The sequence below is a fragment of the Artibeus jamaicensis genome, unplaced genomic scaffold (assembly GCF_021234435.1).
Source record: "Artibeus jamaicensis isolate MK-2021 breed Jamaican fruit bat unplaced genomic scaffold, CSHL_Jam_final contig_402, whole genome shotgun sequence".
Taxonomy (NCBI): Eukaryota; Metazoa; Chordata; class Mammalia; order Chiroptera; family Phyllostomidae; genus Artibeus; species Artibeus jamaicensis.
This window is the reverse complement of record NW_026521818.1, coordinates 20,835,008-20,862,586: the sequence shown is the minus strand read 5'-3', so window position 1 is coordinate 20,862,586 and position 27,579 is coordinate 20,835,008. Positions and strand designations below refer to the sequence as shown.

Below are 27,579 nucleotides of genomic sequence, written 5' to 3'. Positions count from 1 at the left end.
AGTGATATTTTTAAAAGAACTATATAGAAATATTATGAACAATTCAGATAATTTAGATGATATGGACAAATTTATATAAATACACAAACTATAGAAACTGCCTCAGAAAAGAAATAGACAATCTGAATAAACCTATAGCATGTAATAAGATTGAATTAGTAATCAAACAACTACCCATCCAAGAAAGCTAACGTCCAGATGGCTTCAATGGTGAATTCCACCAAATGTTTAAGGAAGAATAGACACTAATTTTTACAAATTCTTCTAAAGGTAAAAGGAAAATGAACACTTCTAAACTCATTGTACAAGGCCAGTATTACCCTGATACTAAAACCAGACAAAGATATCACAGGAAAAGAAAGCTACAGATGGGCATATCTTATGAACATAGATGCATTAATCCTTAACAAAATACTAGCAAACTCAATCCAGAAATATGAAAAGAAGTATGCACCATAATCATTTGGGGTTTATCCCAGGCTAGCAAGTTGTATAATATACCATATCAATAGAATAAAAAACAAAAACCATATGATGTTCTCAGTAGATATGGAAAAAGCATTTGACAAATTCCAATACCATTTTGTAATTTTTAAAAAGCACTTAACAAAATAAGAATAGAAAGAAATTTCCCCAGCCTAATGAAGGACATCTATGAAAAACCCATAGCTAACACCATACTTAATAGTGAAAGCCTGAATGCTTCCCCTAAGTTTAGGACCCAGGCAAGGATGCCTCTCTCACCTATTCTATTTAACATTGTAGTAGAGGCTCTGACCAGTGGAAACACACAAGAAAAAAAAAGGGTATTGATATATGAAATGAAGGAGTAAAACTATCTCTTTCATCAGATAGTGTAATCTTGTATATAGAAATCCTTAAAAATCCACTAAAAACCTATTAGAACTAATTATAGTTTCAGTAGAAATTCAAAAAACAAGATCAATTGTATTTCTACAAACTGCAATAAACAATCTAAAAGTGAAATTAATAGTTCAATTCACAACATACAGAAAAACAGAATACTTAGAATATATACTTAAAACCAATACTTAGTACTTAAAACACTTAATTTTTTCCATTTTAATTGTTGTTCAAGTACAGTTTTCTGCCTTTTAGTAAAAAATCTTTAATGAAACAAATGCAAAACTTGTACTCTGAAAACTGCAAAACATTGTTGAAATAAATTAAAGATCTAAGTAAATAGAAAAACATCCATGTTCTCCCAACAGGAAATTTAATATTGCCAAAAAAGGCAAAACTCCCTAAATCAATCTACAGTTTTAATGCATTTCCTATTAGAATCCTAGCTTCTACAATTCTTTGTACAAACTAACCAGATAAATTTTAAATTTTATGAAATTGAAAGGGACCCAGAATAGTTAGAACAAATCTGGGGGAAAAAAACTTTAAGTAGCAGAACTCCAATTCCAGATTTCAAATCTTACCACAAATCTATAATAATCAGTGCAATGTGGTACTGGCATAAGGACTGGCATACAGATCAATGGAGTATAATTTAGAGTCCAGAAATAAACCCCTGTGCTTATGGTCAACTGAACTCTGAGCAGGGTTCCAAGATGATTCATTATGAAAATATCATTTTAATAAATGGTGCTGTCACAACTAGATAGCTACACACAAAAGAATGAAGTTGAACTCTTACATCATATATAAAAACAATATTAAAATGGATCAAAGAACTAAAAATAAATGCTAAAATATATACATTTATAAGAAAACCAAAGGAGTAATTATTCATGACAGTTTTGGCAGTGGATTCTTAAATATGACACCAAAGCACAGTCAATGAAAGAAAAAAATATATAATTGTACACTATCAAAATTAAAAATTTTATCTTTTAAAGGACACATATCAAGAAAGTAAAGGACACAGAATAGGAAACACTTTTCAAATCACATATCTAATAAGAAATTTTATCTATAATAAATAAAGAACTCTTATGATTTAACAACAAAAAGAAACAACCCAACTAACTATATGTGGGCAAATAATTTTAATACACATTTATCTAAAAAAGATATAAAAATGGCCCCAAAACATGTAAAAAGTTACTCAATATCCTTAGTCTTTAGGGAAATGCAAATCAAAACCACAATGAGATACCATTTTATACCCACTAGAATGGCCATAATCAAAAACAGAGAAAATGTCAACCAAGCATTGGTGAGGTTGTGGAGAAACTGGAACCTTCATACATTACTGATGGGACTATAAAATGGTATAGCTAGTGTGAAAAAGAGTTTGGCAGTTCCTTATTAAGTTATATACAGAATTACTATACCATTCAGAAATTTCATCCCTGAGTAGAATAATCAAAGCCAAGAGAAACCCAAAAGAATTGAAACAGGTACACACAAAAAAAATTATTGTACATAAATGTTCACAGTAGTACTATTTACAATAGCCAAGGTAGAAACCACCCAAATATCCATCAACTAATGAATGGATAAAAAAATGAGAATGTTAGAATATACACAATCCACTAGATTGTTATTTGGCCATAATAAGAAATGAAGTACTGATACATGCTACAACATGGGAAACTTTGAAAACGTTATGCTAAGTTAAAGAAGCCAGACACAAAAGACCACAAATTATGTGATTCCATATATATGAAATGTCCAGCACACACAAATTCGGAAAGGCGAAAACTAAGATAGTGATTGCTAATAGCTAAAGGTAGCAGCAGGTGAAAATGAAAAGGTACAGGGTTTCTAAGTTGGCAAAAATGTTCTAACAAATGATGCCATGATGGTTGCACATATCTTTGAAAGTATAAAAATTATTGAGTTTATTGAGTAATTGAAATACAGTACTGTATAAGTTTAAGGTATATACAGCATACTAACTTGACATACACAGATTGTGAAATAATTACCACCATAAGTTTAGTTGATATCAATCACCTTATATAGCTAAAAAATTGTTTTCTCCCTTGTGATGGGAACTTTTAGAATCTACACTCCTATTGATTGTATAACTGAAAATTTATACCTTTTAACCACCTTCATCCAATTCTCCCACCCTTAACCCCTGTCTTGATAATCACAAATCAGTACTCATTCTTCTGAGTTTGGCTGTATTTTTAGATCCCACATATAAGTGAGATCACACAGTATTTGTCTCTCTCTTACTTAGTCAACTTATCATAATGTTGTCAAGGTCCATTCATGCTGCAAATGGCAGCACCATAGCTGAATAGTACTCTATTGTGTGTGTTTACATATGGTATTTTTAATACATTTATCTCTTGATGGACACTGGGTTGTAAAAATGATAGAACTGCACATTTTAAATGGATGAATTATGTAGCATGTTAATTATATCTCAATAAATTTTTTAAAAAATGAAAGGAAGGGATGCTGGTAGGGTGGGAGAGGAGAGAAGAGAAGGAGGGGGGTGTGGAAGGAAGGGACATAAGGAGGGAGAGAGAAAGAGAAACATAGTAGCCCGCATACTTATTGAGAGAAGCAGTGGATCAAATAAATTAAATTTTAGGAGTATCTTGATATGTTCCACAAAAGGATCTTGTGGGTTGTTGAGGGAATCGATGTTCACTCCAAATGATGTGCTAGTAATCACATCCATGCTGTAGGCCCCAAAGATGCTGAGCAGAGAAACAAAGACATGGAAAATTAAAATCAGCAAATCTTTACTAGCCTTATTCAACACGTACAACAAGGAGGGAATGTAAATTCATATACTCAGGAAAGACAGGTAAAGAGCCACACAACTGTCAAAACCGTCAACTGGATCATCTGAAAAATCTATGCTCCTGACACAATCATGAGGTACTTATCAGGTGTGAGTGATGCAGCTGGTCCTGTGCTGGGGTTGTGGGGATACCAAGGCAACTTAGACCCACCTGTGAGCACAGGGAGATTAGTCAGAGGGATGGAGACCCATAATCAGACAAACTACAATAGTATGTTTTGAGTCTGGACAACAGCAGTTGTCCTGTGTTTGAGTAGGACAAAGGGTAGATAATGAGCTCTTCCTAGTGGAAGCAAAAAAAGTGACAGCGATCTAGGTCTTGCCCCATTGTGGTATGTATACTCAAAGCTGATTCCTCTTCAGCACATTACAGAAGAGCAGCATCCTGGTCTGAGTTGCCAGAAATGTCATCCCTGCTTCTCTACACTCTTGCTAAAGCTCTAGAAAGACCCACTCTCCTGAACTCCAGTGATCTGAGGTTGCCCCGAGGGCAGATTCATTTCTTTTTTTTTTTTTAATGAATAATTTGTTTGATTTTTTCCTATAGGTTTTATTTCTTTTTAGTAAGAGGGGAAGGAAGGGGGAACTAAAGGAACACATCAATGTGTGGTTGCCTGTTACACACCCCCTACTGGGGACCCATCCTGCGACCCAGGCATGTGCCCTGACTGGGAATCAAATCAGTGACATTTTGGCATGCAGGCTATCACTCAATCCACTGAGCCACATCAGCCAGGGCTCATTTATGTGAAACATAAGAACTAAGAATGCTCCTGGTTTTAAAAGTCATAATAATAAGTCACTCCAAAATCAATTTGGGGAAATCCCATAGGTAAGTGATCATATGTCCCCAGGTTTCCCAGACCAGTCTCAATTTACATCTATTGTTCCTGCATAATTTTTTGAAAGCCTTATGTTAGACAATAAATAATATGGCCACCCTACCCCATAGTCTGTACAGGACCTTCTCTCTTTTAGATTAAAGAAAGAAGTGGTGGTAAAATTTAATGTTTAGTATTTTGCTGGTGTCCTCACCAAACTCATTAAGGGGTTTAAGTTGTTCCAATTTCCACATTGTAACTTCTCTGCCCCACCCACTGCCCACCAATAGGTACCAGTATCTTCCCCTGGTACTACTATTTCACACTCTCTACACTGGACCCTTTGGTATAATCACATTTCTTCTTTCTGAACCATGTATCTTTGTCTTCCAGAATATCCACGGTGACAATCAAGCAGACACACTAATCCTGGTTCACATACACAAGAGAAGGCATTTCCCTCCTGGCTGACCTGCCTTTATGGGTGAGCCACATCTTCTTGGGTAGCCCACTGTAGTTCTAACACCACACACCTACTTCTATTTGGTCATAGAGTAACTCAGCAGTGGGAATTTCGGTTCTGTGGAAGGCAGCTGGAGGGTCTTGGGGAAGAGCTCAGAATCCTAGCATCTGGGCTCCTACTCACTCTTTCAAGTTGATGGGTTTGCCTTTCTCTGCTTCCTTCCTCAGATTCCTCACCAACACATCTCCATACTGGCCAATGATAGGGAACATCTAGACACAAAAAAATAACACTACTTGGAGTTAAAGGTGAAGACCCAAGTCCTAGAAGGACCTGGCTTTCACAAGCATGGAGCAGTAAGAAATATTTTATAATGAATTTTATTAATGTCATTTCTAGGACATAAAGATAAAAGACCTTTTTTTTTAGGAAGCTAAAATTCAGTAGGTTACCCTTAGAAAGAAATTATCTTATTTTCTACTTGTCTCCAGACACATTCTTTAAGTTTCAAATTAAATGCCCTCTTATACACTTACCTCCTTGAGCTTTCCACTAGTGAAGGTTGGAGACAGCAATGTTCTTATTCTCTTCCAGTTTTCATCCTCAGCCACAGTGATGGCACTTTTCATAAACCCCACTGGACCAAGAGTCTAGAATTGAAAGCAAAAGACATTTTGTCTTATATAAGTTTTGGAGGTCTTAACAATTGTTAAGTGGGCATCAATTATTCAACAAATATTTAGTGACTGTCTACTTAGTAACAGGCCCAATGCTAGATACTCAGAATACTTATCCCAAATGTCTAGGATCTCATCAAGGTGCAGGAGATATCCAGTCACTTGATGTGATATCCAGCATTTATATTCCAATCTCTTTTTCAAGGCAAATGGCCCATGTGGTATGGAAACTGCTCTTGCAGAGGAATAGATAGGAGTTAATTAGATAATTAACCCAATAATTAGATATTATTGGGTTGGCCAGAAAGTTCACATGTGTTTTTTTCTGTAAAATAAGACACATTTATCATTTTCACCAATAACTTTATTGATTTGGGTATTTTCACTATGTTGGCTATCTCCTGTGTGGTATAATATTGACTGTTCTCAATTAATGTCTCAATTGGATGACTATCAACTTCAACTGGTCTACCCGACCATGAAGCATTGTCTGTTTAGCAAGAAATCTCCAGCATGAAAGTCTGCAAACCACTTTTGACACATTCAATCTGTCATGGCACCTTCTCCATACACTGCACAAATCTTTTGCCTGTGTTTGAGTTGCATTTTTACTTTTCTTGAAATAATAAAGCGTAATATACCAAAAAGTGTTGCATCTTTTCTTCCATCCTCAATATTAAAATGGCTACACAAAAATTCCCCAATTTTGATAAGTTTTTTTGAAAATGCATGCTGATATGACAGCTGTCACAATACAATCTAACAAAATTGTTTTGAATCAAGTTAAAGACAACTAAACACTACCAGAGCCACCTAATGGGAAAAACCTAATGAACTTTTTGGCCAACCCGATACATTCTCCAGAGCTGTGCAGGATAAAAAGGAATTCTTGACAGATAGCCAGGGAGCCCTGTCAAACTCAATCAGTTCTATCTTTACTTATATCTACAGCATGAACAGCTTGAAAAGGGGATGTCTAATATTGTGACTTTTTATAAAATAGAAGAAAATACTTAAAAGATAAGGAATCTTTTTCTATTCTGGAAAAACATATGATACAATACATGGAAATCCTCTTCCCTTATATTTTCCCACCAGAGACAGAAGAAAAAAGAAAGGGGTAATTCTATTTCTCAGTTTGGGACTGGACTATCAAGCCAACCTGCTTGACACTTTTCTTTCGTTTTTCTAACACTGTATTTTTTTAAATGGACATCTCAAATACACATTTATGATTTTTTAAAAAACTCTCACCAACTAGAAAAGAAGGGAAACTTCCTCAACTTGATAAAAGCCATCTACAAAACCTCTGTGTAATATCATAATGAGAAAAGCCTGGAGTAACATCACTTTGTGAAGTAGAAGCCTCCTGCCTTCAATGCCCAACCTCCCCCCCCCCAAAAAAAAACCCCAAACAATTAGACAGCTATTTATACACACAAAAATAGATCTGGAAGAGCTCAGGAGTTTACTCTAGAAAATCAGCAACAGAATGGAGAAAAAAAACATTAGAATAACTATACAAAATGAACAGGAAGTATAGTTTATTTTGCCTGCATCAGCTAGCTCATCTCTCAGGCCCACACCGCTCAGTGACAGGAGGGGACTCCAAAGCCTGGAAGACTTCCCCTTGCTGAGAAAAAAAACAATAGGGTGAGTGACAATTTTCCCCACTCATTCAGGGCCTTGAACAAAGGACCTGCTATGGATTCACTATACCCACTATATAGGTATAGGTGAGAAGTCTAGACACAATTAAGAACTAAGAAGAGCAGGAACTACAAGTATCAGTCATGTGGCATGAGTGACCATGATTTTTTTTGTCCTGCTGTGCAGAAGACCCCAAAAGCCTTTGCTGCTGAGGAAGCCAATAGCCAGCACAGCCACTGTGAACACCCTGCCAATTTTACTGCTGATAGCCCCACATTTACAAATTCCAAGCCCAGAACAAGTGGCAGCCATCTGCACATCACTTTGTAGCTCATGTCAGGTAGCCCCGGGGTAGAACACAGACAGTGGTTAACCATGGCCTGTACTTAACAAGATGCCCCAGAGCAAAAACACCCAGTGAACACCTACAGACCACATTGAAGTATCACCACCCAACTACCTCCACAAGCAACATACTCAAGAGGCAGACTCAGCAGGCAACAGAGTCCTGCTAAAGCCCTGCTCTGTGGGGTAAGCCCCAGCACAACTGATCCTCCACAGTGGTCAGAGGTGAGTGGTCAGTGGTTGTAGCCATTGCTTGTAGGTAATCAGCATGGGTGGGTAAATACCTTTCAACCATGTGCCAACAACAATCAACACTTAACTACAATAGGAGGGTGTATACAGCCCACAAAGGGGGCACATCTAGAATGCCCAATCTGGTGAACAGAAAAACAGTACCTACAGAACACCTACTGCATTAGACCACTCTACCAAGCCCAGGAGACATAGCAGCTCTACCTAATACATAGAAACAAACACAGGGAGGCTACCGAAATGAAGAGCCAAAGAAACATGCCCCAAATAAAAGAACAGAACAAAACTCCAGAAAAAGAACTAAACAAAATGGAGACAAGCAATCTACTAGAGACCAAGTTCAAACACCAATTATAAAGATGCTCAATGAACTTAGTGGGAACTTCAACAGCATAAAAAAAGATCAGTCAGAAGAAATGAAGGGTAACAATCCAAGATGGAGGAGGAGTAAGGGAAAGCTACACTAACCTTCTCCCAGAACCATTCTGGAATTAAAACTAAATTGTACAGAAATCATCTGGAATAACCAACTGAGCACAAGCTAGACAGAAGTCTTATAATGAAGGTCAGAAAGAAGAAACCACTTCACCACAGCAAGACTGGTAGGGAATGTGGAGGTGGTGGAAGAGGGCTGGCTAGGCTCCCACAGGTGGCAGCTGAAGTTCTGGAGGGACATTTCAGCGGCCAGGGGTTCCCCCTAAGAAGTGTGAGGTGTAAACCCTAAGCTGGGCTCCCCAGCCTATAGCAACAGAGCTGGAAAGGAACCCAGATAACATCCAGTTGTGAAAAGCAGCAGGGTTTCTGTCTGCCAAGAAGAGACAGCTGGAGAAAAAGAGAGCCTCTTAAAGTGCCAACACACAAAATTTCATTTGCAGACATTTACCCTGGGCTCTGGAAGAGGGAGGGCAGAGTGGACTAGAGACTCTTGAGGAGAGTCTTGGGCTAGTGGCTCTGGGGAGAGAACACAAAGAACAGCTACCAGGACCCCTGTGCTGAGTCATTCCCCACACTGTAGAAGCCATCCTTCTCAGGCAGAGCACTCCTCTTCAAGTAAAGATCTTTCCTCTTCAAGTGGCATCACTTCAGGGAAAGCAATAGCCTCACTGAGGAATTACTCTGCCCCACCCTGAGATGCTTAAGTCCAGCTGCAGATTACAGCTTGATTATATCAATAACTAATAAGTTTAACAGCTGATTAGTTTAGTAGCTAAGGCAAAAAAATACAAAGCAGCAGCCAAAATAGGAAGACAACAACAAAAAAGACCCCAAATGAAAGAACAAGAGAATCCTATAGAAGAACTAGATGAAATGGAAGCAAGCAATTTATCAGATAGAGAGCTTAGAGCATGATAAACTCTCTATCAACAGCATGATAAAATACATAGAAACAATAAAAAAGAACCAGTCGAAAATAAAGAATGCATATCTGAAATAAATAATACACTAGAAGGGGGAAAGCGTTTTCAGGAACAACCATAAAGGACACATGGACAAAACCAAGGCAGGGTGGGATCACGGGAAAGAGGTGGGGATGGCTTGGGTTGAGGGTAGTGTTTGGGGGTAAAATGCAGACAACTGTACTTGAACAACAATAAAATTAAAAAATAAAATAAAATAAAAAGATGGAGAAGAGAATCTTTGATTATCATATTTTTCTGTGTATAATGTGCACCCATGCTTTTGGCTCAAACTTCCAGGAAAAAAATCTTATACTTTGATTTTTTAATTTAATTTTTAATTTACATTTAGATACTTGTTTTTCTGTATTATAAAGGAATCTTAGCATTTATTTTTTAGCATATTATGGTACAAAATTTTTATGTAACAAATAACTACATAAAATTATTTGTTACATAATAACAAAAATCATTACAAAATAACTACATAAAACACAAGAACAGATACAATGTACAAGAAATTTTATTTACTTGTACCACCCATGTATAATATGCATCCTTATTTTTCCCTCGAAAATTTGAGCAAAAAAGTGCACATTATACATAGCAAAATATGTTATATTCTTTTCTTATGATAAAAATCATTACTTTAGATGAAGTGCAATGGTTTTCAACTTTGGTTCTCAACTGGAGTATGTAAGGAGTGACAGATTCTGCTTTGTTAGGTGTGAAGTAGAACCTAGAACTTTATCAAATAATTATGAATGAACCCAAGAGGATTCTAATCACCTCAATGATCAAGAACAATGCAGGTGTGGAAAACTCACTAGATTTAAAGTCAGGAGGCTTGATTGTATGGTACTTATCTTTGCCTGGCTTATTTACTTAGCATAATGCTCTCCAGTTCCACCATGCTCTTGCATACTTAACAATTTTTAGAAAAGCAAAATAAATAAATAAATTGCATTCTGGAAAGATTATGAGACATTACCTTCCCACTTCCAACTTATGAGCTTGTCTACTATAGCACACTGATCACAAAATTGAGAATTTTTATTAAAAATAATTGTATACTGAATATTAAAAAAATAAAGTCAAGAAAAAATAACACACTAGAAGGTATAAACAGCAGGTAAGATGAAGCAGAGGATCATCTGAGGATCACTATTTTGAAAGACAAGATAGAAAAAACACCCAAGCACAGCAGCAAAAAAAATAAATAAATAAATTTAAAAAATGATTCCTCGACTTCTGGCCAAGACGGAGGCATAGGTAGACACACTGTGCCTCCTCACACAACCAAAATAAAGACAACAATAATTTAGAAACAAAATAACAACCAGAACTGGCAGAAAATTGAACTGTATGGAAATCAGACAACCAAGGAGATAAAATAGACACATTCATCCAGACCAGTAGGTGGAGCAGAGTCAGGCAGCTGGACAGAGAGAGGTCAAGGCACAAAAAGCAGTCAGGCGCAGAAGGCACCTCAGGTGCGCAAGACAGCAGCAGGCAGACCCTAGCTGCACAGGCAGACCCTAGCTGCACAGGCAGACCCTAGCTGCGCAAGCAGTGGCTGGCAGAACCCAGGAGCAGGGTGACAACTGGCAGACCCAGCAAGGTGGCAATTGTGAAGCAAGGCACTGTGCGCAGGGTGGCTGACCAGGCGGTCCCACATTTGCACACAGATAAACCAAGCAAAAATGGGGAGCGAGACAGACCCTGCAACCCAGGGTCCCAGCATAGGGAAATAAAGCCTCAAAACACCAATTGAAAACACCTCTGGGGGTTGAGGTGCTGGGAGAAACTCCCAGCCTCACAGGAGAGTTTGTTGGACAGACCAACAGGGGTCCTAGAACATACACAAACACATCCACATGGGAATCAGCACCAGAAGGGCCCAATTTGCTTGGGGAAAGTGAAAGAAGTGACTGAAATCTGGCAGAGAGCAGAGCAAGCAGCACTGTTCCCTCTTGAACCCCTCCCCCAAACACAGTGTCACAACCCAACAACTGGGTTACCCCACCTAGGTGAATACCTAAGCACCCCTCACTACATAACAGGTGTGTCAAGACAAAAAAAAATGGCCCAAACAAAAGAACAGATCATGGCTCCAGAAAAAAACACAACTAAGCAACAAAGAGATACCCAACCTATCAAATGCACAGTTCAAAGCACTGGTGATCAGGATGCTCAAAGAATTGGTTGAATTTGGTCACAAGTTAAATGAAAAAAATGAAGGCTACAATAAGTGAAATGAAGGAAAATGTACAGGGAACTAATAGTGATGGGAAGAAAACTGGGACTCAAATCAATGGAGTGGACCAGAAGGAAGAAAGAAACAACCAAACAGAAAAGAATGAAGAAACAAGAATTCAAAAAATTGAGGAGAGGCTTAAGAACCTCCAGGACATCTTTAAACACTCCAACATCCGAAATATAGGGGTACCAGAAGGGGAAGAGGAAGAGCAACAAGTGGAAATAGACTTGCAGGAAGTTCAGGAAGCTCGGACAGTCCCAAAGAAGTTGGACCCAAGGAGGAACACACCAAGGCACATCATAATTGCATTACCCAAGATTAAAATGAAGAAGAGAATCATAGAAGAAGCAAGAGATAAGGAGATAGTTACCTACAAAGGAGTTCCCATCAGATTGTCAGCTGATTTCTCAAAAGAGTCCTGACAGCAAGAAGGGGCTGGAAAGAAGTATTACATGTCATGAAAGGCAAGGACCTACATCCAGGATTGCTCTATCCAGAAAAGCTTTCATTTAGAATGGAAGGGCAGATAAAGTGCTTCCCAGATTAGGTCAAGTTAAAGGAGTTCATCATCACAAAGCCCTTATTGTATGAAATGTTAAAGGGACTTATCTAAGAAAAAGAAGATCAAAACTATGAACAGTAAAACAACAACAAACTCACAGTTATTAACAACTGAACCTAAAACAAAAGCAAAAACAAACTAAGCAAACAAGTAGAACAGGAACAGAACCACAGAAATGGAGATCACAAGGAGGGTTAGCAGCAGGGGGTGGGAGGAGGAGAGGGGGGAGAAGGTACAGAAAATAAGTAGCATAGATGGATGGGAGAAAAAAGACAGGGGGAGGGCAAGAGCAGTGTGGGAAATGTAGAAGCTAAAGAACTTATGACACATTGATATGAACTAAAGGGGGGGTATGGATGGGAGGGCATGTGCAGGGTGGAGAGGAATGAAGGGGGAAATGGACAACTGTACTGGCATAATCAATAAAATATTAAAATGTTAAAAAATTAAAAATCAAGTAAAAGCATTTAATTTTAAATAAGAACAAAATTATCGTAAAATAAATAATTATATCTAGAAGATATTTTATGTAAGCCTCATGGTAACCACAAAGCATGGGAGATATAGAAGAAAGAAAGAGACAGCAATCAAAGCATACTACTACAGAAAACTATCAAATTCCCAAAAAAATGACAGGAAGAAGAGAAGAAGAAGGAACAAAGAATCTTTGACACACCTGGATTAACAAAATGGTAATAGTAAGTCCTTACCTATCAATAATTCCTTTCTATATAAGTGGATAGATGATTAGGTAAAGAAAATGTTATATATATAATGGAATTTTCTTTAGCCTGTAAAAAGGAGAAATCTGGCCATTTGTGACAACATGGGTGAATCTGGAGGACAACATGCTAAGTGAATTAAGTTCAACACAGAAAAACAAGTATCACATGATCTCATTATTATGTGAAATTTAAAAGAAAACCATTAAACTCATAGTAAGAGAGAACAGAATGCTGTGTATCAGAGCCTGGGAGGAAAGATAATGATAATGATCAAAGGTCATAAGGTTTTAGTTATAAAATATATAAGTTCTGAAGATGTAATGTACAGCATGATGACTGTAATACAGTTAATACTACTGAATTTCATACATGAAATTTGCTAAGACAGTAGATCTGAAGTGTTCTTATCACACACCAAAAAAAGAAAAATAACTGAGAGGTAATGAATGTGCCAATTTTTGTAGGAGTCATTTTACAATGTATGCATAATTCAAAATACTACATTATATACTGAAATACATACATTTTGTTTTCCCCAAATAGAAATATAAGATTTTTTAAACGGTGAAAAACAGTATGCTTCCCCTTCAGCTTAGGAAGAAGGTAACAATCTCCACTCACATCAATTCTTTATAACATCAAACTGAAAGTTCTAACTATTAAAAACACCAAAAAACAAAAAGAAGAAATAAAAAGCATACAGATTGGAAAGAAAAAATATAGAAGTGTCCCTATTTTCAGATTATATAATTGTCCATGTACAAAATCATAAAAAATACAAAAAGAAAATCTCTAGATTTAATGAGTTCAAGAAGGTTATAGGATACAAGAGCAACATAAATATCAACCTCATTTTATACAATAACAATGAATATGTGCAAACACAATACCATTTACAATCACTCCAAGAAAAATAAAATATTTTTGGTGAAAATTTAACAAAACAGGTATAGGATGTCTGTGTTGAGAACAACAAAATATTGGTAAGAGGAATCAAAGAAAACCTAAATAAATGGAGAGATATATTGTATTCATGGATTGAAAGACTTGACCTAGTAACAGTATAGATTTTCTCCAAATTAATCAAAAGATTAAATTCTTATCAAAACTTGATTAATTTATTTATAAATATAGATAAGCTTATTTTAAATTTGTATGGAAAGGCAAAGGACACAAAACAGCAAAAAGAGTTCTGAAGAAAGTGAAAGGAAATCATTCTATTGACAAGATTTACTATGTAGGTACTATCAAGACAGTGTGGCACTGAGTAAGAACTGGCAGAAATATATGAAAGGACTTCTGGCTAAGGTGGAAGTGTAGGTAGATACAATTTGCCTCCTTGCACATTCAAAAGGAAGACAACAAGAAATTTAAAAACAGAAAATAACGAAAACTTCCAGAAAATTGAACTAAGTCTGACAACCAAGGAGTTAAAGAAGAAACATTTATTCTGACCAGTAGGAGGGGTGGAGACAGGAAGCCAGGGTGCAAAGGACTGTGGCAAGGCAGGGCTAGAGGGTAGAGCAGGAGATGCGGCAGCTGGTGGAATGGGCAGTCCCACAATCATGTGCTGATAAACCAGGAGGAACAACTAGGGAGCAAGACACACCTCACAACCCAAGGTCCCAGCACAGGGAAATAAAGCCTCAAAGCCACTGACTTAAAATACCTGTGGGGGTTGAGGTTGCAGCGGGAAAAACTCCCAGCCTTACAGGAAAGTTTGTTGGAGACCCACAGGGTCCTAGAACATACACAAACCCACCCACCTGGGAGTCAGAACCAGAAGGGCCCAATTTGTTTGTGGGTAGCTGAGGAAGTGACAGAAAGACAGCAAACAAGCAGAATGGTTCCCCCTTGGACCTCTCTTTCTCATACTGTGCCACAACACAGAGATACGAGTTGCCCCGCCCTGGCAAACACCTATGGCTCTGCCCCTTACTCTTGCACTGACAGAAAAAAAAAATATGGTCCAAATGAAAGCATAGATCAAAGCTCCAGAAAAAATACAACTCAGCAATAAGGAGATACCCAACCTATCAGGTGCAGAGTTCAAAACATTGGTAATCAGGATGCACACAGAAATGGTTGAGTATGGATGAAAAATAGAGGAAGAAGTGAAGGCTATGCAAATTGAAATAAAGAAAAATGTAGAGGGAACCAACAGTGAATGACAGGAAACCAGGACTCAAGTCAATAGTTTGGAATAAAAGGAAGAACAAAAAATTCAACCAGAACAGAATGAAGAAACAGGAATTCCAAAAAATGAGGAGAGGCTTAGGAACCTCCAGGACAACTTTAAACATTCCAACGTTCAAGTCATAGGAGTGCCAGAAGGAGAAGACTCGGAAGAGCAAGAAATTGAAAGCTTACTTGAAAAATAATGAGAACTTCCCCAATCCAGCAATGGAAATAGACTTTTAGGAAGTCCAGGAAGCTCAGAGAGTCCCAAAGAAGTTGGACCCGAGGAAGCACAAAACCTGGAACATCATAATTACATTAACCAAGATTAAAAATAAGGAGAGAATCTTGAAAGCAGCAAAGGAAAAGGAGACAATTACCTACAAAGGAGTGCCCATAAGACTGTCAGCTGATTTCTCCAAAGAAACCTTGCAGGCAAGAAGAGGCTGGAAAGAAGTATCCAAAGGCATGAGAGGCAAGGACCTACATCCAAGATTACAGCAAAGCTATCATTTAGAATGGAAGGGCAGATAAAGTGCTTCCCAGATAAGGTCAAGTTAAAGGAGTTTATCATCACCAAGCCCTTATTATATGAAATGTTAAAAGAACTTTTCTAAGAAAAAGAAGATAAAAAAAATACAAACAGTAAAGTGACAAAAAACTCACCAATTAACAACTGAACTTAAAACAAAAAACAAAAACAAACTAAGCAAACAACTAGAACAGGAACAGAATCACAGAAATGGCAATCGAATGGAGGGTTATCAGTGGGGAAGGGTATGGGGGAAAAAGTAAAGGGAATAAGAAGCATAATTGGTAGGTACAAAATAGACCCGGAGAGGTTAACTATAGTATGCGAAATGTAGAAGCCAAAGAACTTACATGTATGACCCATGGACATGAACTAAGGTGGGGGAATGATGATGGGAGAGAGCTACAGGGTGGAAGAGAATAAAGGGTAGAAAAATATGGGGAAATTATAATAGCATAATCAATTAAAAATATTTTTTAAAAAGACAATGCAGTACTGGTGGAGGATAGATATGTAAATCAGTGAACAGAACAGAGAATGACAAATAGAGCCCCAGAAATAGGCCCAACATTTTTTTAGATTATTTATTTATTTATCTTTAGAGGGAAAGGGAAGGAGAGAAGGAGAGAAATATCAATGTATCATTGCCTCTTGTGAGTCCCCTGCTGGGAACTGACCTGCAACCCAGACATATGCCCTGAATGGGAATCAAACCGCAATCATGTGGTTCGCAGGCCCGTGCTCAATCCACTGAGCTGCACCAGCCAGGAGGCCCAACACTTTTGACAATGGTACATAAGCGGTTCAGGAGAAGGGATAGCCTTCTACAATGGTGCTGCAGCACTCAGACATCCATAGGGGAAAAAAAGAACCTTGACCTGCATTCATACCTTATACAAATATTAACACACAAAAAATAATAAGCTTAAATTTAAAATATAAAAGTATATGTTTAGAGTAAGAAGAGAAAATCTTTGGTGAAGAATGTTTAGAATTGGCACTAAAGGCCAGTTTAAACCTATTTAAAAAATTTAAAAATTGGCTTTGTCAATGTTAAATATATATATATATATATATATATATATATATATATTTGTTCTGCTAAAGACTCTGATAAAAGGAAAAGATAAGCTACACATTGTGACTCTAAAAAAATAGTAAGCGGGCAACTTACAGTGGTAGTTATACAAATATACATACGTGTCAAATTGTTATAAGTAATACACACACAAATGAGTGCACATAAAACAGATAAAATCTGAGTAAGCTCTGTAAATGTGGTACCGATGTCACTCTCCTGCTGTGAATGTTGCACTATAGTTATACAAGATATTGCCATCGGGGGAAACAAAATGAAAGGTGCATAACCTGGGATATGCCTGGATTCTTTTGGTAACTTCCTGCTCATCTATTACTATTTCAATATGAACAAATACAATTAAATTGTTGAAAATTTAATTTAAACAAAATGGACACCTACCCGTCGGTTTGTGAAGACAGAGTAGCATTCCTTCACAAGGACCGCTTTGATCAGGTCTGGGTCAGTGATAGCTAACATAGGCTGTCGGCCATCATAGAACCTGTGTCCAGAAAACAGCTCATTCAGTTTAACAAGCCAGCTTCTGCAGCTGGAGCCACGTCTGAAAGTCCAGGCTTTCATTCCGATGTGACATAACCCATATTCCTTGTGATCATTGTTGCTGGAGTTTTCTTTTTTGTCTTTTACTTTTTATTCTTTTTATATAGATTATATATTTCTTATCCTACTATTCTTTTTTTAATTTTAATTGTTGTTCAAGTACAGTTTTCTGCCTTTTACTCCCATCCCAGTCCACCCCCCCAGCCCTCTCCACCTCCCTCCCATTTCCATTCCCTGCTTGTTTTTGTCCATGTGTCCTTTATACTTGTTCCTGTAAACCCTTCCCCTTTTCCCCTGAAATTCCCTCCCCTCTCCCCTCTGGTCACTGTCAGCCTGTTGTTGGAAATAGCATGAGAACATTTAAACCTAGGTCATGTACCTGGGTGTTTCCTATACCATTCTTATAATTTTTTGTATGCTTAAAATATTCACTATCAAAAAGGAAGTTAAGTTAGTAAGTAGATGAAGGCAAGTAAATAATCTGAGAACATAAAAATAATAAGGAGAGCCTGGGTAGGTACTCAGTCACTTAAAAATACACTTTTGGTAATGGAAAATATACCATAAACAATAAAAAGGAAGAGATACACTTTTGAAGATAATCAAAAACATAAAAATGCGTATGACAGAATATTAGGTGAAAACTGTAGGTGTACTGATCACAGATATGTAAAAATGAGTCTGCAAATAAAAAAGACTTGGAGTACTCAAAAAGATATAGCAGAAATATGAATGATTTCTATGCTCTTTTTCTAAAATTCGATTACTAGTTTACAATTGCTTAAAGGAAATATTTTAACTGCTAAAGAGAGGCCCTTGGTAGAATCCAGTTTAGAAATATTTGAAACAAACAACAAAGAGAATAAAAAACACAGAGAAGCATGTATGATTCATTTACAAATATTTTCCTTTCATTACTTATATTTATTCTACATGTGGGTCATAACTGGCCCTGGGCTCCAAGCAGGCTACATCTGCCAGCAGCAGGGCAAGCCCTCTCCTGCCGCACCCACCACCCCTCCAGCAGCTCCCAACAGGAACAGCCCCTGCAACTGCCTGAGGCCACTTTACAAAGTCCTTAGGTCCATCAGCCCACCAGGGAGCAGTGTGGTTTGGAAATACCCTACATCTCTTCAAAGGTAGTAGAACAGAGTACATAAAGCAATCAATACTTGTATAAACTAAACTTCTATTGAGAAGGGTTGCTTTAAATCTTTTTAAAAACCCAAACTCCATATTTTCAGAGAAATTTTAAAAAGCTGAGCAGATATGGTTTCCCTTTCCATTTACCTATACCCACAGCCTTTTCCCAATGACATAACAAATCCAAATTTAAAATGAAGGACTTTGGCTTTTAATTAATAGTCAATCATGTGGGAAGGAGTTGTAATAGGCATTTATGAGCCTATATTAGAAGAGCCTGAAATAATGCATTTCACCCAATGGAAGGAGACCTACGGGAGGAAAAATGGAGAAGAGGGGCATGATGAGACTGGACAGAAGGTGATGCCAGGAGTCCCTAGGCCACTGAAGTCTGGAGAGTAACGACAACCTGCAACTCACCAACTCAATTCAGAATGCAGACCTGGACACCTGGTGACATCTGGGATCCCTGGTAGGACAAGCCTCCAAAACCTTTACCACAGGTGCCTCATCCCGAGAGGCTCTGGGCTGAGACTGTCCTCCACACCATGGGGCCCTCATCATAACAGCAAGTAAATCCACTGGGAGTTTCCCCAGTACTCACCCCCACATTCTTCCATACTTTTTAAAACATTCCTGGTCAAAATCCCAAAAACCCTGCAAGGAGAAACAAAATCAGATTATTGATCTGAATGTACTGGCCTCTACCTCTCACTGGGACCAAAATGACTTGAATCCCATGAACTCAGATGGACTGTGTTTCTGTGTTTCACGCTGATAGAGGGTAGCTCTTATTCAGCAGTGTCTTGGGAAACAGAGAGGAAATAGAGGAGATATTTGCAGTGGGGAATTTAAAATCACTCTTGAATTTTCTCCAAGTAGTGTTGATACTTGACTTACCCTTGTGTTTGATACTAAGTAACTCCTGTCTTTCAGAAGGGCTTTGTTGTGCATGTATTATCTCTCAAACCCCATAACCCCCAGAATTATTACCTCCATAGACTCCTGGACTGAAGCTGAGGGAGAGTAAGAGTGGCTTGCACACTCTTTGATCTCCTGGTGCAGCATCTTTTTATTTCTCTCACTGACCTTTCTGAATTCTAGCAGAATGAGGAACTTTATCACCAGTGATCTCTTGAAGTCTAATAGATTTACGTAAGTCTCAGGCATGTATGTTGAGTAAGTATGTGAGTGAATGAATGAATGAGAAAGTACTTGCTTTCCAGTTTTATGGATCAACGTGGAAAAGATGGGGAAATGCCAGCACTGCACAAGGACAGAGTGAATTAAAACACTTTCTTTGAGTTTTAACTTCTGTAATTAAAATAACACATCTTCTTGTTGGCTAAGTTTAGCTGTGATATTTGATGTTTTAACTATGCAAAAGAAGCTCCAGACATGTGGTTCTTGGGGTGCATCTATAAAGAGTTGATCTGGGAAAGGGCGGAAAGTAAACTATTATCTTTTCAGAGGCAAAAATATATAGGATTTCTTGAACTAGATGAGGCACTGAAGACCTCAACTAGGAAAATTAGAATCTGAGAAACAAGCCTCTTTCTTACAGGATAGAAAATCTGAGGCACAGAGCAGCCTGCACACAGGCTCTGCCTGCTGGCCTAAGGAATGAGAGGTCCTAGCTTTCTGTCCAAGGGTTGGGCCCTAGGGGAAGCATCTGGACTGAATCAACCACAAAGGTTTTACCAAAATTCACAATCCATGAAGTTCTGAATTCATTTCTTTCAGATAAACTAAATTTTTAATAACTTTGTCAAATCATCTTCTTTCTAATGACTTTGTATAAGTAACTGTGCTTTTGTTTCTTAAAGAAAAAACCCCACACAACTCTTAGAGGTTGAAAAGACACACCTTCTGTTCGGTTATAACCACTCCCTCTCAGACTCAGCCATAAGCTGCCTCCTTTGAGTGCAGAGAGGTAAAGCAGAAGCTCCTGTTCCATCTTTCAAGTCCCACAAAGACATCATGAGAACCAAAGTGTGAGTTAGAACCATGGAAATATCAGCACGGATTTAGCCATTCTTGAGAGAATTCAAGGATGCATGTGCAAATTACCCAGTGGTGAATACTTGGGCTGCCTCATACACTGAAGTTTCACAGCTGTCCAGGAGGAAGAAGGAAAAAAAAGGCTACCCAGAACATATCCTAGGAACAGGAACGTCTGACTCTGGCATAGTCAACCTCATGAGGCACTACCAGGCACCTCTTCATGCATTTCTCCTAATACTCAGCATGATTATATCTTCCTGGGAACCTGCACCTGGCAGAAGGAAAATCCTCCTCTGGATGTACACAAGTTGGAATATTAAATCATGTCCTGAATCAGCCAGAGAGCTCTGCTGCCCAACCAAGACAAAACGTGAGGCTCTGAACAGCTGACATAGAGCCCTGGGTAAACCTGGTGCTGGGCTGGGTGGTGCCTAAGATGCCCTTTCTGAAAAGTGTGAAACCTCTGAACTTCCCCTTGAGGACAGCCCTTTTGCTATGGAACTCAGCTGTGATTTGTAACCATAAGAAGCAAAAGAGGAAGCCCAAACAATACTCACCCTACGATAGCCCAGAATGGTTCCCACAAATGGGAGGGGTGTTGGCCCAGGAATTCCCAGCTTCTTAAAAATCCCATGTGTATGGATCCCATATCTTTAAAGTAAAAGAGAAAACCACGTTATGGGGTTAATGGAACAGGTGCAGAACTGGATCAGTCAAGCTAGGGAATGAACATGTAGGCAATCAATAGTAACAACAACTTCAACAGCAATAATTACATTCTCTTCTCACCTCCTTTCCCACTTCCTCTGTGAGACGCACAAAAGTTAATGATGATTAGAAAAAAGCGGCTGAAGTTTCATGGACCCAATATGAATGAGTACTTGTTAAATATTCCCAAGTGTGAATGCCTCTGAGAGGTTCAGTTGGAATATTTCTAGAAAATTCAGTTATTTTTTAAGCAAATTGACTCTTCAATGACTTTTAAATACTATGTACACACACAAAATAAATTCTGCTCCAATGACAAGATTTTGCTTAACTGCACCCACTCAGTAGCAGGGGGTTACTGTGAGCCTACCGAGACAGTGTCCTTACAGTTTGTTCAGTGACATTTAGGCTTTACTTCCCTCTATGCCATGACTCTGTTTTAAGATTTGGCTTTTCTTAAATACTCGTATGTCACCATAGGAAGGTCTTATAATAGCTACAGTGGTCTTACCCACAGAATGAAAACTGTGCTCAAAGGTTCCCCCGGCCTTGTAGAAACGTGGTTGCCTGTCAGCTACACCCAAGTCTCTGTTGTGAGGCAATTTGATTGACTTGAGCTCTAGAGAAGGGTGATTGACTCATGTGTTTCTTGAATGAAACTGAATAAAGATACCAATGACTAAAGATCCATTTGCAGACTATTCTTCCCCTCAAGGTATCTGGTCCTCCAGCCTGTGATGCTCACCTGCTAAGCACAGTACCAGGCTTGCTCATTTTTTCAAGGTGGCCAGTCAGAAATTGGTTTGTTTACTGCTTCTGTGTGTCAGCTATCTTGAAATCCCATTAAGGCTACTGCTTCCCATGGTAGGCCTGCCTGTGACTCATCTTTCCTGTGTCATGTGTGGCATTTCACAACAGGGGGTTCTGAATCCTTGCAAGCCTTTCCACTCCAGTGTCACTAAGAGATAGAAGAAGAGTGGAGAGCAAGGAGAGGCTGAGGAAAGAGGCTCCTGTCAACCATTCTAAGGGTGAAGTTGCTGGACCTACAAGACTCACCCCACAGAGGCAAATTAGAAAAGTATGGCTGATGAGGAGGCTCTGTATAACCGTTCAGCATGCCCTACCAGCACTTTCAGCTGAAAGGGGCCTTCCTGTTTATTGCAAAAAAATGTGCTATACAACATAAAATATGTTTCAGAAAGCTGAATTAAAACTTTGTCCCCTCTTCTTTGGAGGTTTCCCTTTAAGAAAGTATAGGCTTCTAACATTCTATGCAGTATTAATAATCTTATAATAAGTGATGAAAAATGGTAAAATAATGTGTAAAAGAACTCATGCTCAAGGACAGCAGACAGAGGAGCCTGAGCTGGGCCCAGGTGGGTGTGTGGATCCTTTCTTCAGAAACCTGGTGAAATTGTGTACACTGACTTTCGAGACCTGGGGTACCCTTAGATAGCACCAACCCAGTTCTTCCTCTGCCATGACAACCATGGCAAATCAAATTAAACCCATTTCTGCTTCTGAACTACATCATGTTACATGAACTCTTAAATGAGGCCAAGAACTTGAGTGAATGTGTCAGCAATGTTGATCCCTCAAGGGACCTGGTCTGGTGTCTAAACTCATGTTCCATAGTAAGGCAGAGGATGGGCTGGGTTAATTTGTGGTTTCTTTCCAGCTTCCCCTTTTTGGTAGAGTAATGCTGCTTTTAGTAAAGCCAGTCATTTCTGTTGTGCTTACACTGCATTGCCATAAGAGGACATGGTCTATCTACAGCAATGACCACGGCTGTACCAGTGTCTCCTAAGGCACCAAATTTGTTTACCCAGTGGTGAAAGCATCTAGTGACAAGCCCACTACCACACAGTGTGACTTAGATGGTGTCCTCTCCCCAGGTTCAGGCAGAAGAGATGCCTACTCTGCTGCCCTGTGAGACCGGGGTTTCTGGGGAAAATATCCTCCCACTCCTTCCAGAAGGCCTCGCTTACCCTCATTGCCTCACAATCTCGCTTACTCACCTGCACTGTGAGATTAAAATAACCAGTTATGCAGGTATACTTAAATATATATATACAATCTATGTCATGCATGTATGTATTTGTACAATGGACTCATATTTCAGATATTATTCTAGTTGGGTGAGGTTACTTACATACCTTTGTAGCTACAAATCTTGTACCAACAGCCTCTTTTATTCTACAGAAAGGGCATGCTAGAAAGTCTTATGTCACTAAAGAAAAATCTAGTAATAAATAGAATAAAATTAAACACTATCATGTCATTCTAAAATGTCATCAGACAGAAACTATGTTGCCCTGATATGCTGTATTCATAACATTTCTTTCAATTAATTAAAATAATGTTTATATTTTCTATATTCAAGTCATCATGATGCCTACTCTTCATGAAAGTGAGATTAAGATAGAAGTCACACAGGACATGGAGGGGGCTTTCATGTCCAAAATACCTCCTATCCCAACCTGCTACGTGATGGCAGGAATCCCACTCTTTTTTTTTTTTTTTTTTAGGTCTGTAGCAAAGAACAGACAGACAATAGCCAGAGCAGAGTGGGGAGAGAGATAGTAGGGAAAATAAGGGAAGGGTAGTCAAGGAACATGTGTAAAGGACACATGGACAAAGCCATAGGGGAGTAGAATCAAGGATGGGTGGTGGGGATAGGTGGAACTTGAGGGTGTGGAGGGGGAAAAATGGGGACAACTGTACTTGAAAAACAATTAAAATTTTTTAAGTATATTTTATTCATTATGCTGTTACATTTGTCCCAATTTTTTCTCCCCTTTTTTCCCACCTCCTTCCCACCGGCATTCCTCCCACCCTTTAGTTCATGTCCATGGGTGATACATATCAGTTCTCTGACTGCTCCATTTTTTATGATATTCTTAACCTCACCCTGTTTATTTTCTATCTACCATTTATGCTTCTTAGTCCCTGTACCTTTTCCCCCATTCTCCCCCCACCCCATCCCCACTAATAATCCTCCATGTCATCTCTATATCTGTGATTTTATTTCTATTTTAGTTGTATGCTTAGTTTTTGTTTGGTTTTTTTAGGTTTAGTTGTTGCTAGTTATGAGTTTGTTGTTGTTTTACTGCTCATATTTTTCATACTCTTCTTTTTCTTAGAGAAGTCCCTTTAACATTTTATATAATAAGGGCTTAGTGATGATGAACTCCTTTAACTTGACCTTATCTGGGAAGCACTTTATCTGCCCTTCCATTTTGTGATAGCTTTGCTGGATAAAGTAATCTTGGATGTGGGTCCTTGCCTTTCATGATTATGAATACTTCTTTACAGCCCCTTCTTGCCTGTGAGGTTTCTTTTGAGAATTCAGCTGATAGTCTTATGGGAACTCCTTTGTAAGTAACTGTCTTCTTTCCTCTAGCTGCTTCTAGGATTCTCTCCTTATTTTTAATCTTAGGTAATGTAATTATGATGTGCCTTGGTATGTTCCTCTTTGGGTCCAACTGCTTTGGGACTTTTGGGGTTTCCTGTACTTCCTGGAAGTCTATTTTCATTTGCCAGATTGGGGAAGTTCTCCGTTAATTTTTCAAGTAAGCTTTCAATTTCTTGCTCTTTGTCTTCTCCCTTGATGGCCTTATGATTTGAATGTTAGAATGTTCAAAGTTGTCCTGGAGGTTCCTAAACCTCTCCTCATTTTTTTTAAATTCTTTTTCTTCATTCTGTTCTGGTTGAATGTTTGTTTCTTCTTTCTGCTCCAAATTATTTATTTGAGTCCCAGTTTCCTTCCCTTCACTGTTGGTTCCTTGTATATTTTTATTTATTTCACTTTGTATAGATTTCACTTCTTCCTCTATTTTTCATCCATACTCAACCATTTCTGTGAGCATCCTGATTACCAGTGCTTTGAACTGTGCATCTGATAGTTTGGCTCTCTCTTCATTGCTTAGTTGTTTTTCTGGAGTTTTGATCTGTTCTCTCATTTGGGCCATATTTCTTTTTCTCAGCACACTTGGAACACTGTAAGGGGTAGAGCCTTAGGTATTCACCAGGGCAGGCCAACCTTGTGGCACTGTATGGGGGAGAGTGGTTGACAGGGAACAGTACTGCTTGACCAGATCTCCCCCTGCTTTCAATCACTTCCCCTGCTACCCACAAGCAAATTGGGCCCTTGTGGTGCTGATTCCCGGGTGGGTGGTTTTGTGTATGTTCTAGGACCCTGTGGGTCTCTCCAATGAACTCTCCTGTGAGACTGGGAGTTTATCCCATGGCCACAATTCCCATGGGCTTTTACAGCCAGAAGTTTTGAGGCTTTTTCCACCTACCTGGAACCCTGAGTTGTGTGGCCTGTCTTACTTCCCAGTTGTTCTTTTGGTTTATCCACCTGCAAATGTGGGACCACCAGGTGCCACCTCGCCTGCCCGGTCCTCAAGGTACTGCCTTGCCATGCATCCTCTCCAGCAGTTGCCAGTCTCTACCCCTCCTACATTAAAAAGAATGTTTCTTCTTTCATTCCTTGGTTGTTGGACTTCTATACAGTTTGATTTTCTGGCAGATCTGGTTGGTTTTTTGTTTTTAAATTTGTTGTCCTTCTTTTGGTTGTGTGAAGAGGCAAAGTGTATCTACCTATGCCTCCATATTAGGAATCACACTCTTGAAAGAAATTCTTCTGCTAGATGGTTTGATTCATCCTCCTGTACTGTAACTTAATAGCAAAAATATTTAAATATAAATCAGCTTATGGGATTGTGCCTTTACAGTCTGTTAGCAGATTTCATATCGGGGGAAAATAAATCTCTATAATGATGACAACCCACTAGAAGATAAAGGAGAAATAAAAAGAGTACAATGTCAAGATTTCTGAAAGCTTCTTCTGCTTTAGTTTTCTCATGTATGGGGAATACTTCAACAGTTCTGCCTATTATAGGATGACAGGACTGAGTTGTAGGAGGAGAGTGTTGGGGGAGAGACACTAAAGAGAGGGAAGACCTAGTATGAAGAGAAGGGGGCAGTCTCTAGCCCCCCAGGAAGTCTGGATTGCACCCTGGTGCATGGTGTAAATTATGCCAGGTGATGGGAAGGAGAGGAGCAGGAACAAATCTAGTGACACAAAAACCAATCCTTGCACACATCTCTTGCAGCAGATCCTGAACTTGGAAGGTGAAGAAAATGAGACAAACCCCAGGCCACACCCTCTACCCCCAGGATCCCAGAGCTGGAAGGTTGGTGAGGACCTCATCACACACAAGCTCATTTTTTAAAATCTACCTCTGCTGAACTCTGGTTAATTAGTCTAGGTCTACCCAGACCAGCAGTAATTCAGAAAATCACCCTAGGAGTAAATATCACCAAAGTATGTGGGCTACAGAAATAGGGAGTTGGGGGCAGATGGGATATTACCCCTTTAAAAGATCATAGTAAGATTGACAATAACCCATTTGGTGTTTGTAGCCCCCCAAATTTAAGCAACTTCCCCTTTATTGGCTGTTGGATCTTTAAAATAGAGAAGGGAAAGTGGGGCCTGATGAGCTCCCCAAGTCCAAGATTACAGAGAACATGAGCCTGGACAGTTTACTCACAGATAGATGAGCACCAGGCTGGTAGCCAGGAGAACCCAGGTTTCTGTGGAAAAGCTTGGGATCAGGTCCATGGCCACTTTCCTCCCGAGATTCTCTCTGAATTTTCCTTGCAGCAGTGTGTGTTATGCTTTACCAGCCCGTAAGTGTGAAGCTTCCTTCTTTCCCAACCCAGCTGATTCAGCTGAACAGAAATGATTATGTGCTGAGAAAGTAGGTGGGGCTAGAACAGCAGCCAGCAGAAAGGCCATCTGACCTCCAACTGTAGGTGCCCTCTCCACCTCAACATTTGGCAAAGTACCCTGAAACTCCCACTTTTTCCACCCTTCAGATCATATTCTGTGGGAAATCAATAAACAACTCACTCCATTTTATCAGTATGTCCAAAGGTTATAGATATTCAAGGTAAATCTTTAAAATGCTCTTGGCTCCATGGCTGCCTGAACTAAAACATACTTGAAACCCTTCAAAAAACCTAGGTGTATATATCTTTACCCATGTAGTTTTCTGCCCCTGTGCCTCCAGAAGGTTCCTACTTATCCTTCAAAACCTGGCTCAAATAGATTCCTCTCTGTTAGAGTCACCTTATCCAAACTCCTTGAACAGATAAAACTGTTTCCTCCTCTGAGCAATGTCTAGTCTCTGCTGACAATTTTATTATTTCCCTGTCTACTCTCCATCCCCACTGTTGTTCTACAAACCAAATTCCCTTACCAGACTGAGAGCTTCTTAAAGACATAGACTGGGTATTAGTCACCATTATGTCCCTAGTCCCTAGAACAACACTATGAATAGTGGGCATTGAGAAATGTTGGTGGAGTTGAGATGGTGACTACTTCATCTTCCTGGATTGTAAATATAAGAAGTGGGCCTAGCTGTGCCTCATTCATCATTGCTTCACATTCAGGCTGACCCATCAGAATTTTGTT

At 38.9% G+C, this 27,579-nt stretch overlaps 1 protein-coding gene across 1 annotated transcript in view; it reads right to left on the bottom strand.

The window, feature by feature from the left end:
- LOC119043973 (cytochrome P450 3A12) overlaps positions 1-26,823 on the bottom strand; it is a 47,801-nt gene extending 20,978 nt beyond the window's left edge. The window contains exons 1-7 of the mRNA XM_053665339.1: positions 26,654-26,823; positions 20,945-21,038; positions 18,988-19,040; positions 17,082-17,181; positions 5,560-5,673; positions 5,207-5,295; positions 3,484-3,632 (exon numbers count right to left, since the gene is read on the bottom strand). Coding sequence (XP_053521314.1) covers positions 3,484-3,632; positions 5,207-5,295; positions 5,560-5,673; positions 17,082-17,181; positions 18,988-19,040; positions 20,945-21,038; positions 26,654-26,724 — 670 coding nt within the window. The 5' untranslated portion in view covers positions 26,725-26,823. The remainder of the gene's footprint in view (positions 1-3,483; positions 3,633-5,206; positions 5,296-5,559; positions 5,674-17,081; positions 17,182-18,987; positions 19,041-20,944; positions 21,039-26,653) is intronic.
- Positions 26,824-27,579: the final 756 nt, after the last annotated feature.